Source organism: Trematomus bernacchii, unplaced genomic scaffold (genome assembly GCF_902827165.1).
Source record: "Trematomus bernacchii unplaced genomic scaffold, fTreBer1.1, whole genome shotgun sequence".
NCBI classification, from domain to species: Eukaryota; Metazoa; Chordata; class Actinopteri; order Perciformes; family Nototheniidae; genus Trematomus; species Trematomus bernacchii.
In genome coordinates this window covers 2,590,357-2,606,322 of record NW_022987710.1, presented here as the reverse complement: position 1 = coordinate 2,606,322, position 15,966 = coordinate 2,590,357, and the positions used below count along the sequence as shown (strand labels likewise).

The 15,966-nt window shown below is 40.2% G+C and overlaps 1 protein-coding gene across 1 annotated transcript in view; it reads left to right on the top strand.

Moving 5' to 3' along the window:
* Positions 1 to 15,966, top strand: part of LOC117491138 (anoctamin-9-like) — a 58,980-nt gene that overhangs the window by 20,900 nt on the left and 22,114 nt on the right. Inside the window, exons 7-13 of the mRNA XM_034140997.1 lie at positions 1,040 to 1,119; positions 3,186 to 3,320; positions 5,479 to 5,572; positions 8,847 to 8,907; positions 9,018 to 9,100; positions 11,258 to 11,362; positions 15,509 to 15,673. Of these exons, the coding sequence (XP_033996888.1) occupies positions 1,040 to 1,119; positions 3,186 to 3,320; positions 5,479 to 5,572; positions 8,847 to 8,907; positions 9,018 to 9,100; positions 11,258 to 11,362; positions 15,509 to 15,673 (723 nt within the window). The remainder of the gene's footprint in view (positions 1 to 1,039; positions 1,120 to 3,185; positions 3,321 to 5,478; positions 5,573 to 8,846; positions 8,908 to 9,017; positions 9,101 to 11,257; positions 11,363 to 15,508; positions 15,674 to 15,966) is intronic.

The following is a 15,966-nucleotide window of genomic DNA, read 5'->3' as shown; positions in this document are numbered from 1 at the left end:
GTGGGTCTCAAATTGTTTGATCACCATTTATGTAAACCAGTATTTCCGAGGCACACCTTTATATGATCATTATAGTTATAAAAAAAACAAGAGAATAAATGAAAAACTGGTATGAAATACTATATGACAGTAAAACAAGAATACAATTTAAAAGGAGAGTGATTAATAAAATATCCATATGAAAAAGTAAATCTGCTTACACCTAGCCTATATGCCATGAGCTGATTATCGAGCCTTCATTGTAACGGACCGTCTACACAGCAGCGTTAAAAAAAATCTTGGAGGTGGGCGTATCTGAAGCTTGGGGATTTTTTGCGAACAACCAATCACATGAATCTCCCGCCCGCGACATACGAAGCAAAAAAGTTTGAAGTAAACTGGATATAAACTCCCCAAACAGGCGAAAACATACCACTGTCTCTGCCACCTCCCTCCATGCCTGGCTCCTCCGGTTTATATCCCGGTAGGTAAATAGGGACTGGTCATAAAGCACCGGGTGATTCGCTACCGCTAATTTCTCCTCCATGTTTTGGAATATGAGGAAATGACCTGCGGTATGTCTCTCCCAGCATACACGCCGTTTGATTGGCTAGAGCTTGAACTGTCAGATTTGCGTACACAGGATTTGATTGGCTGACGCTTCCACCTCAGCCTCAAAAGTTGAACATTGTTCAACTTTGAATCCTGAAAATCCTGAAAATCTCCGCTCGCCTGCCCACAATGCAGTTCGGCAAAGTGAATGGGCAGAAGCGTTTCAAGATTTTTTTTAACGCTGCTGTGTAGACGGTCCGTAAGAGTCGCGGGTACACTGTGTATGTGCGTGTGGGGAGTGTTGCATTAGAAAATTCAACTGTAGTGCCCAGTACATTAATGGGAAACCCCTTAATGTTTGAGCACCCTCTTTGAAACATCAAGCTACCCCACAGCAACCCCAAAAGAAAATCTCTGGCGCCGCCCATGTGTAATATTAATGTTACAAAGTGTAAATGCATATTGAGTAGGATAAACACCCGATGTATGTGCTGATATTTCACCACAGAGAAAGAAGCAGAAGCAGCTGAAGAAGAAGTGGGCTCGATGGTCGGGTCTGTTTACAGGACAACCAGTCAACGATGTCAAGTCAGTGTCTGTCTGTCTGTCTGTCTGTCCGTGTGTGTGTGACACTAATTGTTGGAGCTTTGTAGGTGGAATTCTTTCCCATTCTTGCTTGATGTACACCTTCAGTTGCTCAACAGTCCAGGGTCTCCGTTGTTGTATTTTGTGCTTCATAATGCACCCCACATGTTCAATGGAGACCGGTCTAGTACCCCCACTCTTTCACTACGGAGTCAAGCTGTTGTAATGTGTGCAGAATGTGGCTTGGCATTTTCCTGCTGAAATAAGCAGGGACGTCCCTGAAAAAGATATCACTTGGAGGGCAGCATATGTTGCTCCAAAACCTGTCTGTACCTTTCAGCATTAATGGGCACGAACACCCCCCCACACTATCACAGATGCTGGCTTTGAACTTTGCGCTGATAACAATCTGGATGGTCCTTTTCCTCTTTAGCCAACACAACGTCCATGATTTCCAAAAACTATTAGGAATGTAGACTCATCAGACCACAGAACACTTTTCCACTCTGCAACAGTCCCTCTCAGATGAGCTCGGCCCAGAGGAGCCGGCGGAGTTTCTGGGTAGAGATGGCAAATCATACGAGTCCTTTGAGTCATGAGTCGGCATCACCAAGAGCGTAGAAATCCTACTGGTGAAATAGGAGCCCATAGTCTCCAACTTCAAATACATTCAAATTTTAGAGCTACTAGTGAGGGCGGCAGTCTACTGTTTGTGTATTTGTAATTTTGAATTTGCCACTTGAGATTTGCATTTCACGAGCATATTAAACTAACGTTACACTAACCTCCGCTACACAAACATGATCTAACAACGTTTGTGTCTTAATGCTTGTTTATTGCAGTATTTGGCTTCTTACACTTGACTGGGTGAAGTCGTCAAATGATCTGTGCACAGTATGCATCTACGTTATCACAAACAGAGCTGACACTGAGTCTGAAAACCATGACGAGTCCGACCAACTAGTTTGCTGTTTCGCTCTGTGTGGTGTAATCCACTCATTCAGTCCGCTCACCGAATCTGTGTCTGTGAAGTTCCGCTGACTCTCGAGTCACTCCGTCAGTATCAGCGATTCAGCGTCTGCTATGTTAGCACAGTGAAGGAAGTTCCCTTGATTCAGTCAGTCAGGATTTGCGAATCTGAGTCTGCTGTTGACTCGTGCATGATGAGTCTGGATCTCTGGATCTGCTACGGTTATGGCTCTGAGTCCGCACGAGTCTGCAGGAAGTTTCACTGATCTGCGTCCCCTGAGCCAAACGATAACTTCTGGCCTCTTTTCCTCCCCCTCTTCTGACAGCCCAGCAGCTGATCTCTGAGCACGCCCCCCTCTCCTGCGGGGGGGGCGTGGTCAGCTGCAGCTCATTTGCATTAAAGCTACGTCACAGAATCAGGCCTTGCAAAAACAGGGCTGGAAAAGAGCAAATGGAGCGAAATGAGGCATGGCTAAAATGCATGATCTGTTTGGTATTTTGAAAAAAAAACTTCACAGACATGTTTTATATAGGTATGGCCCTACAATATATATTTCAAATATAGCATGATAGGTCCACTTTAAGTAAAGTACAGATACCTGAAAAATCGACTTAATTACAGTAACTAAGTATTTCTACTTCGTTACTTCCCACCTCTGTTCACCTGTGGAAGGTTCCAAAGAGGAGTTTTTTCAGCATTCCTCAACTTTCCCAGTCTTTTGTTGCCCCTGTCCCAGCTTTTTTGTACGTGTTGCAGGCATCAAATTTTGTGGTGTTTTATGTAGATAATGTTATTGATTCGTGAAAATCGAGAAAGGGCACTTCTCTAAAAGCGTAATTGAAAATTATTGAGATTTGAATTTGATAACCTTGGAGATAGGGGACTCGATCAGATATTCCCAGTATACCCTCACTACTTGTTAAACCTGACAAGAGACCTGTTAACAAACATTAATCAAAATGTATTTTGTTTATGAAAAATATCTGTGATTAAACACTGTAAACCAATAAAACATGAGAAAGTCCCAGGTGATCAAACGCTTTTTATAGTTGCCAATGTTTTTTTACTTCATGTCTGCCTGTGTGTTTCCTCCCTGCAGGAATTACTTCGGAGAGAAAGTGGCTTTGTACTACCTGTGGCTGGGCTGGTATACCAAACTGCTGGTCCCGGCCGCTGCTCTGGGCGTGGTCGTTTTCCTTTATGGACTTGCCTTTTTCAACTCCAACCCTCTAATGTGAGTCAGAAGCTGAGAAGGCAATATTATATGGTAAATGAACTTAAACGTGGGAAACACTGGTCTTTTTTGTTAACATAACTTTATTTATACAGTCCTTCTGAACCAGTTAGAAAAAATTAAGGACATCTGTAGTTGTTGTAAAGCACTCCATGTAATTATTTCTGATCTGTGTGTGGGAAAGTTTAGACCAATCAATCTATCAATAAACAACCAATCAAATTAAATTTGTATACTACTTAAATATTGGCAGAGACACAAAAACCCTGGGAATCATGCCCCAGATGTTGAGTTATAGTCTAGCAGGAAGGGCCCTCAGATTTTGAGATACCCCTACCCGAGGTAGAACAAAACACAACAATGATTTTTCTTATCTTTAGGGTCTCCCATTAATGAAATTGATTGTTGTCAAATTTTATTTTGGGGGAAAAAATGTTTTTTTGGTTGTTCTTTAGAACTACCCCTATCCCTGAAAAAGAGCCAAATTAGGCCAGGCCGAATATGGGAAAGGTGACAAAGAAGCCCATAACTTGAGAATGGCCACTCTTTTCCTCTTCAGATTTGCTGAGGTATGAACCAGGTGGCAGTCCTACATCACCAAATAGTCAGACAATTATGTACCTAAAAGAATACTGAATTATAGTCCTGTAAACCTAGCTTTAGTTTAGACGGAAGTTGTACTGTTTGGTGATGGGAACATAGGACTCAATCACTTTTCTCTCATTTATCAGAAAAACAGAAATCCCTAAAAAAATATACCATTACTGAATTGTCTAGGGTGCTATTGAACACTAACCAGTATCTGGTACAGTTCTATTGCAAATGAGATTTCTTTAGACATAGGCCTACCTCTTCTCTGATACAGTCAAATTCCGAATGGAGGATAAGTGACACAATAGCCTAAATATGATGACCATCAGAGTGAGCATTCTTAACTTATAGGCTATTATGCCATCATGTTTTGGGACATGAATGTATAGAGAGAACGTGAGTGCATTCTAAAGAGGAAGAGAAAGAGATGAAAAGTGAACGTTGAATGTTGAATGTCCCCCGACAGTGGAAGTCTATAGCAGCATAACTAGGGTCTGGTTCAAGGCAAGTCTGAGCCGGCCCTAACTATAAGCTTTATCAACCTCGGCCGCCCAAACACAAACTGGAATAACCATTCCTAGAATGCAGGGGTATAATGATAAGGACGAATTCTGATAAAAGATAAAGCCGAGACTCCTTACGGTGGTGCTGGAGGCCAAGTTAATGCCATCCAGAGTGAGTGTAGTGACTTTTTAACCTAATCTATACTTAAGCCACTGAGGGATTGGAGCGGGAGAACTTTGTGAATACCAAGTGAATGCTCCATCTTGTGTTCAATGGCAGAACTGCATGTTACATTAAACTTGTGCAGATACAATCAAAACAAAGACACATACATTGTGGCTCCAACAGTGAGTATATCTTTAGATAGTTTGTTTCAGAGTTCACAATAACTTCAGTTGTCTGTTTTTAAAATCATATAATTGCAGGTTATCTACGTTTTTAAGTCCTTGAGGTATTCTTGAATTGTATTTAGTTGATTAGTTTCATCAGGCTTGATTGATAAATATAATTGAGTATTATCCGCATACAAACGAAATGTAACAGAGTGATTCCTTATAATATTGCCTAACAGAAGAATATACAAGTTGAAAAGAATAGTACAGAGCCCTGTGGCGCTCCATGACCAACTTTAGTTTGCATGGAAGATTCATCGTTGACACGTACAAACTGAGATAGTACAGATAAAAAGGACTTAAACCAGCTTAGTGTGGTAACAAAAATGTATGTGGTCAGACTAACAAGTTCAATTTCAATGCCCTACCCCAGTTCAAGTTGTATTGTTTTTAACTGTAAGTTGGTTTGGGTAGGTCTCATGAATTTCATCACCCATTTCAAATAAAAAAACTGGTGAACGCCACAGGTTCTCCTAAATTACTTTTATTGGCCACTTTGGAACTAATGTGATTTTGAGACTGGTTGTTGCATGAGGTCCAAATGTCTCTAAGTCTATGTGATGAGTGACAACAACTCTTTCTGTTACCTAAGTTTGTTCTGAAAAAATAATCTTCTAAATGACATTTTATTCTGAAAACCCTTTACACTTTGACTCTCTGTGTGTCCTTAGTAAGGAAGTGTGTCAGTCCAGCATCATTATGTGTCCTCGCTGTGATAAGAGGTGTGTCGTGTGGCAGCTGTCAGACACCTGCACCTACGCTAAGGTAAGCTCTTCTTATGTCATGTTATTCTGTTGATTTGATCACTCACATTGGAAAGAGCAATGGTAAGGACCACACAACTTAATCCGTTGTTTACATTGCAAGTTGTGCTCCTTTTATGCTACACAATACAAATCTTAAATTATTTTATGGTGGGGTGTGGAGGATGACAGTGGAGGAGCTGTGTTTTATGCCAGATGGTAGCATGCTGAACAGTAGGTGGCCGGTAGGCGGGCGTTTGGTGTCTTCTTAGTTGGCTCTGTGCAGACACTTCACCACACTAATCTAATCTTGTAAACAGAATAATCATGGGAGATATTAACCCATGCTGGATTTGCATGAACAAAATATGTAGTTTTTTCTACTGAAATGTGTATGTGTGAAGATGACATTGGATGTATCTAAAAACATCATTAAAAGTCAGGTGGAAAGTATTTCATGTGACGTGAGGTACATTCTACAGGAAGACAGGCAGATAAGTTGCACACTGCCTTAGGTTTTCGCAAATGGATCTTACATGTGCTGTAAGTGTGTCCTGCGTCTTGTCTTCAGTGTGTGTTCTGTATGGCATATGTGTGTAACCTGCTCCCTCTTCTGTCCTTGTGATTACTTGTGAGATTGGGTCAGATCTTATCAAGCCGACCGGCCTACACCAGTCAGTCTTGTGTAATGAGTGTTGAGCTATTGCTTTGTGAAGAAGAGGTGTGTCAGGACTTCACTTACTCCTGCTTTTGGGAAAAGCCTTATATGTGATTTTTTGTACCATATTTATGCTCTTCCTGCTTTATGAGAGATATCATGATTAGGGCTGCCCTCGACTGAAGGCTTTTTCTAGTCGACCAATAGTCGTCAATTCAGGCGATAAATTGACTATTCGTCGCATGTAGGGATGTCCCGATCACCTTTTTTTGCTCCCGATCCGATTCCGATCATTTGATTTTGACAATCTGCCGATACCGATTTTTCCCGATCCGATCTTTATGCAATGCATTAAGAGGAAAAAAAAGGTAACAGATAACGGCTGGTCATCCAACGCGATGAATTCAGCTATCTTGGCTGTTATTTTGTTGGCCTTTTCACTGTTCTGGGGCAGTTTCTCTTTCCTTTTAAAAGTCTCTGAAAGTGTCGGTTGTTTCAGTGCCGTTACCTGAGTGGCCGCTGTGTACTCGTCGTGGTGTTTGTATTAGATTGGTCATGTTGAACGTAGCTCTGTTCTTTCCACCACGCGGAACCTCCGCCTTGCAAACATTGCATCTGGCTGTTACACTGCCTTCGCTTTCAATTTTATAATACTTCCAAACTCCTGACATTTTCTCTGTCCCGACTCCCGAGGCACCAGCTGAACGTAGCCTCTTGTTAGCTTACTGCTACTATTAGACACTGCGCCCACTGTTGCCAGATTTGAGAGAAATAAGCAACCAGGTCTATGAAAACAAGCCCAAAAGAAGCAACACATACATGATGTTGTGTAATTTTAACCCAAAACTAAGGCCTCAGGATGACTTTAAGACGTGAACATGGTCATTTTTGTTTTGTAACATTAAATAAAATGTATAAAAATATTTTATAAAAAAAAAAAAAAAAAAAATCCGATCCCCGATTTTTTTCTCCCGATCCCCGATCACGTGAAAATCACGTGATCGGCTCCGATCCCCGATCACGTGATCGGATCGGGACATCCCTAGTCGCATGTATATTCTCAAATGGCAAAAAGTTAACCTCTATTCTCCCCAAGATGTGTACTGTTCAAGGGACTGACATTGAAAGGGTCACTACATACTGTACGAATATCTAGGTTTTATTATTGATCAGAACTTATCTTTCAAGTCACACACTGAAAATGTTGTTTCAAAGCTAAAACAAAAAGTAGGTTTCTTTTTCAGAAACAAATCCTGTTTCTCCTTTCAGACAAGGAAACATTTGATCTCTACAACGTTTTTACCTGTATTGGATTATGGTGATCTGCTTTACATGAAGGCCTCTGAACAGTGCCTAAAGAGTTTGGATACAGTGCACCATTGTGCATTACGTTTTTGTTACTTTGTATGCTGCTGCTAATTGGCCATCTTTGTCTGCACGCAGACTTTCCCATTGGTAGGGTGTTATACATAGATCTCTGCTATGGCTGGTTCCCTCTTATATTTGCACATATATGTGTAAAAAACTAAGTCTATATGGCCTGCGCTCCCAATATATTATTCAGATGCTGGTTCCTAAAGTGAGAACAGAACTGGGTAAAAAAGCTTTTAAATATGCTGCCCCTTCTGCTTGGAATAATATACAGAAGGAGCTGAAACTCTCAGATTTGATCACTATGGGGGAATTCAAGTCCATCTTAAAGGACAGAGAACACGACACCATTGGTCGATGTGATTGCTCGTATATCCCATAATTGAAGTCGTTTTAAATTGTGCCAGTTTTTAATGATTTATAATAGTTTCTTTTATTTGCATACTGACTGGTTAATGTGCAATTTAATCTGTGTTTTACGACCGCTGTATTCGTCTGCCTGTATTGTTTTGTGTTCATTTATTGTAACTTTGTTCATGCTGCCCTCTTGGCCAGGTCGCTCTTGAAAAAGAGATTTTAATCTCAATGAGACTTTTTACCTGGTTAAATAAAGGATATATATGATTATTAATATCATTTATTTCTTTTTTCTCCCAAAATGGTTTCGGTTTAAATAATGGTATTATCACAACATGGTACGTTTTGCTAATATAAAATATAAAATAAAACTGTTTTAATGAACCTTTTGAAACAGAAATTAAATGTTACACTCCGCCCGTCAGTGGTATAAACAGCAGAAGCTCCGGTAAGGATTCTTATTGTGTGTGTGTGAACAAGCAGCGAGGACACACACACACACACACACACACACACTGAGCATTTATGTCTAGTTTCTATCATTCATATCTGAATATAACAACCCAATAAATCCTACACAGCAAATGGAAAAATATGGGGATAATTACGATTATTATTAAGATGTTATGAAATGGATGTGGAGGAGATTTTTTTCCTGTGGAGTTTGCATGTCACCTTGAGGGGCTCGTCCTTTACTGGCTCAGAAAGATCCACACTTTGGATTTCCTGCCTGACAAAATTAACGTAAAGACCAGGCACAGCTCTGAATGAAGTCTGAGAGGACTGCGTATTTTTTCTCTCCGACAAATAGACTAATGAAACATGTGTTGACTAAGACTTTTTCTGTCGACTAACGTTTAGTCGACTAATTGGGGGCAGCCCTTCTCATGAAGTGTTTATATCCACACAGGTCAGCCACCTGTTTGACAATGAAGGAACTGTGGCTTTTGCTATGTGCATGGCAATCTGGGGTGAGTTTCTAATTTGATTTCATTCAATGTATTATGATATCTAACCCAATGTTTTTTACTATTAAGTCTTATCTAACATGTTCCCTCTTTAACTGGTTGACTCTTTTCAGCCACTCTGTTCCTAGAGCTGTGGAAGAGACACCGAGCCAGACATGTTTCTCAGTGGAAGGTCTATGACTGGTGTGAGGAGGAGGTACACAAGTCACATTTAAATCTGGATCCTGTGTGTGGTTGTCTGTAGTGTTCTGTTTCATTTAATAATACATTTTAGATGTTTTTTTTAAAGATAGTTTATTCAATCTAAACCAATTGGCATAGGCAATTGTTTTAGACTAAATGAGCATCCATAATTAGTGAATCAGTTTAACGAGAAGAGAACTAGGGTTGTGTCATCTGCAGACATTATTGGAGAAAGAATGTTTGAGACATTTGACAAATCATAAACGTAGGAATAAAAGGAATAATAATGGTCCCTAAAAGGACCCCTGTGGGACCCCTAGAGTAGTCTGGCTTTTCTGGAATTAAAACCCTTACCACAAACAAATTGTCTTCTGTGGGAAACACAATATTTCAGCCATTTGTACGTAATATATGGAAACCATATTCATGCAACTCTTCTGTGTGTACATTGAATTGGAATCTACATGAAAAACAATCCTATGTAAATGTTTATATTGAAAAACATGGCCAACTACATATGGGTCTAAAGTTATTAAAGCAACATGGATCATTACTTTTAAACAATGGAACGCCTGTTTACAAAGACCAGATGTGAGCAAGTGGCTGCATAACTGAATGCTTCACCTGTTTGACAAGGGATGCAGAAATATTGTCATGACCAGCTGAAGATAATTTTAGTTAATCTATTATGTCACTTATTTCTTGGACATTAGGGGGTTTAAGAGAATAAATGGTCGGAACATTTCTTGGAATAAACTCTAGTGCAGCGGTTTTCAAAGTGTGAGGCGTGCCTCCCCAGGGGGGCGCCAGAGAGCTTCAGGGGATGCGCAGCGTGAGAAAAAAATAACGAGAAACACTGAAATCTAGCTAGTTAACTTCAGCCAAGTTTATGCGAGCGGCAACATGGATCGATTTTTAGTGAAGTTACCTAAAGTGAGAGAGGAGACAGCGTCTGGCAGAAAACTGAGGAAGTATGACCACGATTATTTGAAGCTAGGATTTTCATGGACCGTCCTGGCAGGGGCGGACTGGCCATATGTGTGTTCTGGAGAATCACAGAACGGCCGGCACCGCCCTTTATTTTAATAATACTTACTTTGATCAAAAGCAAGTACTGGTCAAGGCTGCAGCCAGAGGATGATCTGCGTTTATTCCTGTCTACATTGCATCCCCGCATCATCCGCCTGTGCGCATCAAAGACGCAGACTCATTGTTCCCACTAAAGTAGGGGTGAGTGTAATAAGGAGGCAAAGTTGACGTTCAGTGTGTTGCCGGGAGCATATAAGGATATAAGGAGAAAATGTTAAACATTTAAAAAAAATATGTTTAAAACATAAAGATTAAAAAGTTATTGTTTAATGTTTTAAGCAGGTGACGCTAGTCAGCCTATCAAATCGGTGCAGTCAGTGAGTCAGCACGATAGATTCAAACACACACACAGAGACACACAGAGACGAGACAAGAAGAGAGAAAAAGAGTAACTTCAAATGGCGTGCTCAAACCCCTGCATTATAGCAACAACAACAATAATAATAGCAATAATAATTGGGAGGGGGGGCGCGGCTGTTCTTATGTTCTCCGAGGGGAGGCTCACCTTCCCACACTTTGAAAACCCCTGCTCTAGTGAATTGCATTGACAAGCTGCTATTTTGGGAGATAACTCTTGACCAATATTTACAAAGAAATCATAAACAGAAACCCAAAACTTTAAGTAGAAAGAATAATTATTTGAAGTCTACACAGTATTCTGCTAATTTACAGTAAAGAGTATAGACAATATTAGATTAGATTAGATAAGATTAGATTAAATGTATTCCGAATAAAATGTCAAAAAGACGCAGATTCGATGCACACACGGAGAGTTGCTGCAACAGGCTTTGTAGAGTAAAGTGTATCCAAAATATGAAGTATAATATGCAGTCAAAAAGTAAAAACAGTGTACCTTTACCCTCATCCAAGCAATATATTTAACATACAAGGACAGACAACCGACTCCAAATATTCAGTGTTGGAAAGAAACAGCAGAGCCAATTGTTCACTTATCAAAGTATTAATGGATCTTTAATTACTGTTGTCTGGAACAAATCTGATTATTGTTATTTTAGATACGTTTCAGTTGACTCCATTTTGTGTAAATTATTATTTGTGGGTTTTGTGTGTGTTTTGACAGGAAGAACTCATTCTTGAAATAGTCAATGACCCAAACTGTAAACCCAATCAGTTCAGACACTCCTACCTGCGCAGCACCTTGGTCCTCTTCTTGGTTACTGTCATGGTGAGAGAAACACATACACACACAAAAAAACACTTTCTATTTTTCAACAGTGAAATACTGGCGGAACACTGCATCAACAAATTGACAAATTAAGACTGTATAAGACATGATTTTACCATCTTTATGCAACTCTCCTGCTATCTACAAATCATGTGTATGTATGATATGTACCCTAAAAGTCTAGAGTAGGACTCAATAGTGTCTATTAAGTTTGGTACAGACGTCACAGGAGTCACCACATCTTAAATGTAATCTGAATACAGTAGTAGCCTGTGTTCCTTCCTGATCCTAACAGCTAATGTGTCTGAAAGAAAATGATGAACATTAAGGGGTTCAAAGGACACCCTTGACAAGTCCAACTAGACAAGCTGAAAAAGTGAGAACTAACCCTGTTGGTTATCACTATAGACTTTGTTTCTTTATATATGATATCAAATGATATGGGTCTGCTTTGTCTCTATCTCTGTGAGAAGTTAGAGATATTAAAGCATCACTAAATGTTGGTGGCATGTGGCCTTTTTTCAAAAGCCTCTTGATAAACCTGCAAAACCAGAGCCAAGATTTACACATATTCCTCATAATATTCCACTGGAAACCCATCTTACCCTAGTGATTTACCAGTTTTCGTTTTTAAATTTGCTCTTCTTATTTCACCCTCAATTATTGGTGACTCCAACTTGCAGAATGTAGCTTGGGCAAATGATATTAGAGAAGAGTAGCTGTTGTTCCTCATCATTATCACTGTCCGGTACTGTCGGGTACTGTTGCTGTATATACCGTATCGTAATATTGATGAAATACCTTGTTTATGAAAAATCATCACCTAACCCCCACACTATTAACCCCCACCAGCCTGAACCGTTGATACAGGATGGATCCATGCTCTCATGTTGTTTACGCCAAATTCTGACCCTACCGTCCGAATGTTGCAGCAGAAATGGAGACTCATCAGACCAGGCAACATTTTTCTAACCTTCTTTTGTTCAGTTTTGGTGAGCTCGTGAGAATAGTAGCCTCAGTTTCCTGTTCTTATCTGACAGGAGGGGCACCCGGTGGGGTCTCTGCTGCTGCAGCCCGTCTGCTTCAAGGTTCCACGTGTTGTGGTTCAGAGGTGGTCTTCTGCATACCTTGGCTGTAACCAGTGGTTATTTGAGTAACTGTTGCCACCTTGAACGAGTCTGGCCTTTCTCCTCTGACCTCTGGCATCAACAAGGCATTTTCTCGCAGAGAACTGCCGCTCACAGACCATTCTCTGGAATGGTTGTGTGTGTAAATCCCAGTAGATCAGCAGTTTCTGAAATACTCAGACCAGCCGCCTGTTACCAACGACCATGCCACGTTCAAAGTCACTTAAATCCCATTTCTTCCCCAATCTGATGCTCTGCCCAAACTCCAGAGCACCAGAGGGGTCTCTTTTAATTTGCTTCTTAAAGTAATCCCTTCGTTGTAAGTACCTGTAGAAGTCATGTTTGTCTAGATCAGGGGTCTCCAACCTTTCTTCATCTGAGAGCTACTTTCAAAAAATGAAAGTGGCCAAGAGCTACTTGCATCACATCGCTTACATTTATTCACATAGCCCTCATCAGTTGAATTAAGCTATACTTTTGTACACGTGTGAAATTGCAATACCTAAAGCTTATCAAAAATAAGGTCCAAGAAAACGAAGATTTCTCACATATTATTATGGCCCACATAATAAGTACATCACTGAACATTCACATAAGTGTCCTTAATCACCACCTTACAAGCATTTCACTCTTTTGTTAGTGAGATGAATGGCACTGCATGCAGTCCACCATAGAGGTGTATGCTGGACCCACTTAAGGTTGACTTAATAGAGTCATTTAAATGTTCATCAGTCGGTCTTGTTCTGTATTTAGATTTCATTCATGTCAGAAAAAGCTGCTTCACAAAGGTATGTAGAACAGAACCAAATAAAGCAGACATTTTCAGTGCTGCTTGGTGAATGTTCTTATAATTTTCTGGGTCTACAAGGCTCCAGAAATGTTGTGAGTTTTGCTGAGACTTAAGCTGAACATTATTTTGGAGATCTCCACAGGATTGACACTGAACAGTTGTTCAGCCATCTTTTTCTTCTTCTTCTTCGTCTTGACATTAAATTATAAACCATAATAAATCAATTGTATAGGTCTAGCCTCCCTATATCTGTGTGTGAAAATGGTTCCATTCTCAAAAACAAAAAACTAATACTTCTGCAGTCTAGCTGCAGCTTCTAGCTACGGTCTTCTGTTAAAAAAAAGACACTGAATGTCTTGAATGTGGCATCACACACATGACTTGAGTCTGAAAACAGCAGGAGTATTTACAATAGCATTATAAAAACAAAAATAGTGCATGTGGGTGCACACTTACATTATCTGTCTTACTGTTACATAAATCCCATGAATGTATGAGATTAAGTTAGCTTCATCATATCTCAATCAGTGATTAAGTGAATAATAAAGTTTCTATCGGGTCACTATCAGCCTGTCACTCATTATTTTCAGGGAGGGGGCGGGGTTTGGAGGAACGGAGAGGAGACGGTGATCGCGGAAGCTTTCCTCCTGCCTTCACAAACTTTACACAAGTATTTATCAACTGAAAATAGCAAGAGGACATTCATACTCTGCAATCCAAGACTTGATTAAATCCACCAAAAACCTGACATGACGATAACGAGTGTTTTTCAAAAAACACAAATCCCTCCCTGTGTGTCTCTGAGGCGCAGCGACAGGGCCTGATTCAGAGCGGGTCATTCTGCTGTTGGTTCTGGACTGGTGTTGGTGGAGAAAGCAGACTGCTCCGTGTGTGATGTCGCTGTGCTGCTGTCACGTCTGTTCCTTGATCTCTGCGTCACCGACCATTTGATATTCATGTGACAGAAAAAATTCTAAAATAAAAAAACGTTATGGTCCAGCCGCGGCCGAAAAATCAATAAGCAACCTTACTACGCTATAATCGATAATCGAGCGGCGAGCTACTGAAAAGCTGCCCGCGAGCTACCGGTAGCTCGCGATCGACGTGTTGGAGAGCCCTGGTCTAGATCATATTTATCTTTCAAATGCTGGAAACTCTCAGGCTCCCCATCCTTCTCTAAGGTGCACCATGTTGTAATCCCCTTTGTTACCCATTGTTTGAATCCCTTATCGTTCCCAGCTGGTTTTAAATGACTATTGAATGCTACCCATTTTAGTAAACGTGCACTTTTCTCTAACTTGTTATTTTTAATTATTTCGAACCATACTTTTTAGAGTGAACAGTGTAATTGTATATAGTTAGTTTAGAATTTTCTTGCATGTTTCTTTATCGCCAATGATGTTCTGGATTGGTTTATCTACAAACTCTTTTTCAGTTTCATTCCACTTTGCTGTGTAATCTGGTTTGCACAACACACAACATATCTTAACTGGGCAGCAATGAAGTATTCCTTTAGTTTTGGAAGGCCCATGCCTCCTTTATTTTTCGGTAGCTAGAGAGTTTCATATCTGACTCAAGGTTTTTTGCCCTCCCAGATAAACCTTGATTTGAACCTATCCCATGTCACACATTTAGTTTGGGGAACCTCTACTGGCAGGGACCGGAAAAGATAAAGACATCTAGGCAGAAGATTCATTTTGTCTCAATACTTGAGGTACAATCTAGTGGTAGATTAGAGAACACCTTTTTGTATTTCTTGATTTATCTTGTTATAGTTTGCTCTATATATTTTTGATTTTCTCTTAGTGATGATAACCCCAAGATATTTGTATTTGCTTTAAATTCCAATTAAGATGAAATGATTCCCTAATCGTTGTTGATGGTGTGTAATTTAGAGCTAGTATCTGTGTTTTGGAAATATTCATTTTGTATCCCGAACGGTGCCCATCAAATCTGCAAATAACGTGGGTGATCTCTGTAAGCTACTTTTATCAGTCAGGTTACCATTGATTTTATTCTAGCATTTGGCTATTGATATAATCTTCTTATACATTGTGTTGATTTGGTATACTTCCGTATACTCTTCGGAATAGAGAGAGCCCCTTACCGCCATCTTTTTCGCCGCACCCACGTTACTCCAAGAAAAAACAAATGTAAAAGGATGATTGCAAAATCAGATTGACAGAACAGAAAATAAAGCAAGATGAGTGTGTGTGTTTTGTGCTCTAGCTCATGCTGATCATCGGCCTGGCTCATGCCCTGGTGGTGTTTCGAGTGGTGGCTGCACCCTTAATGTCTGAGGGCAGCTGGGAGTTCATCAGGGATCATGCCAACACTGTGGCTGTGATGCTGGGAGCTGTGCTGCACTACCTCACCATTCAGATAATGACCCGGGTACGTATACATCCCCCCTCTCTTCATCGTGCATTCACACAATGAAGAACAGGAAAAATTGCTTGCGCTAAGATAGACCACATAATTCAACACATCATTGCTTATTCTGTAAGAAAATGTAAACTACATAATGACACTGTAGCTCCTGTGCATATTGATGTGCTATGTGCATATTTATCTAAATAGAATAAAACCTTTTCTGACATATTTGTTGAAACATTGAAGCTTCAGGTTATTGACTGACATGAGAAGTCCTACAAAGTTGCTTGAATTAGGATAATATTTGCTGCTCC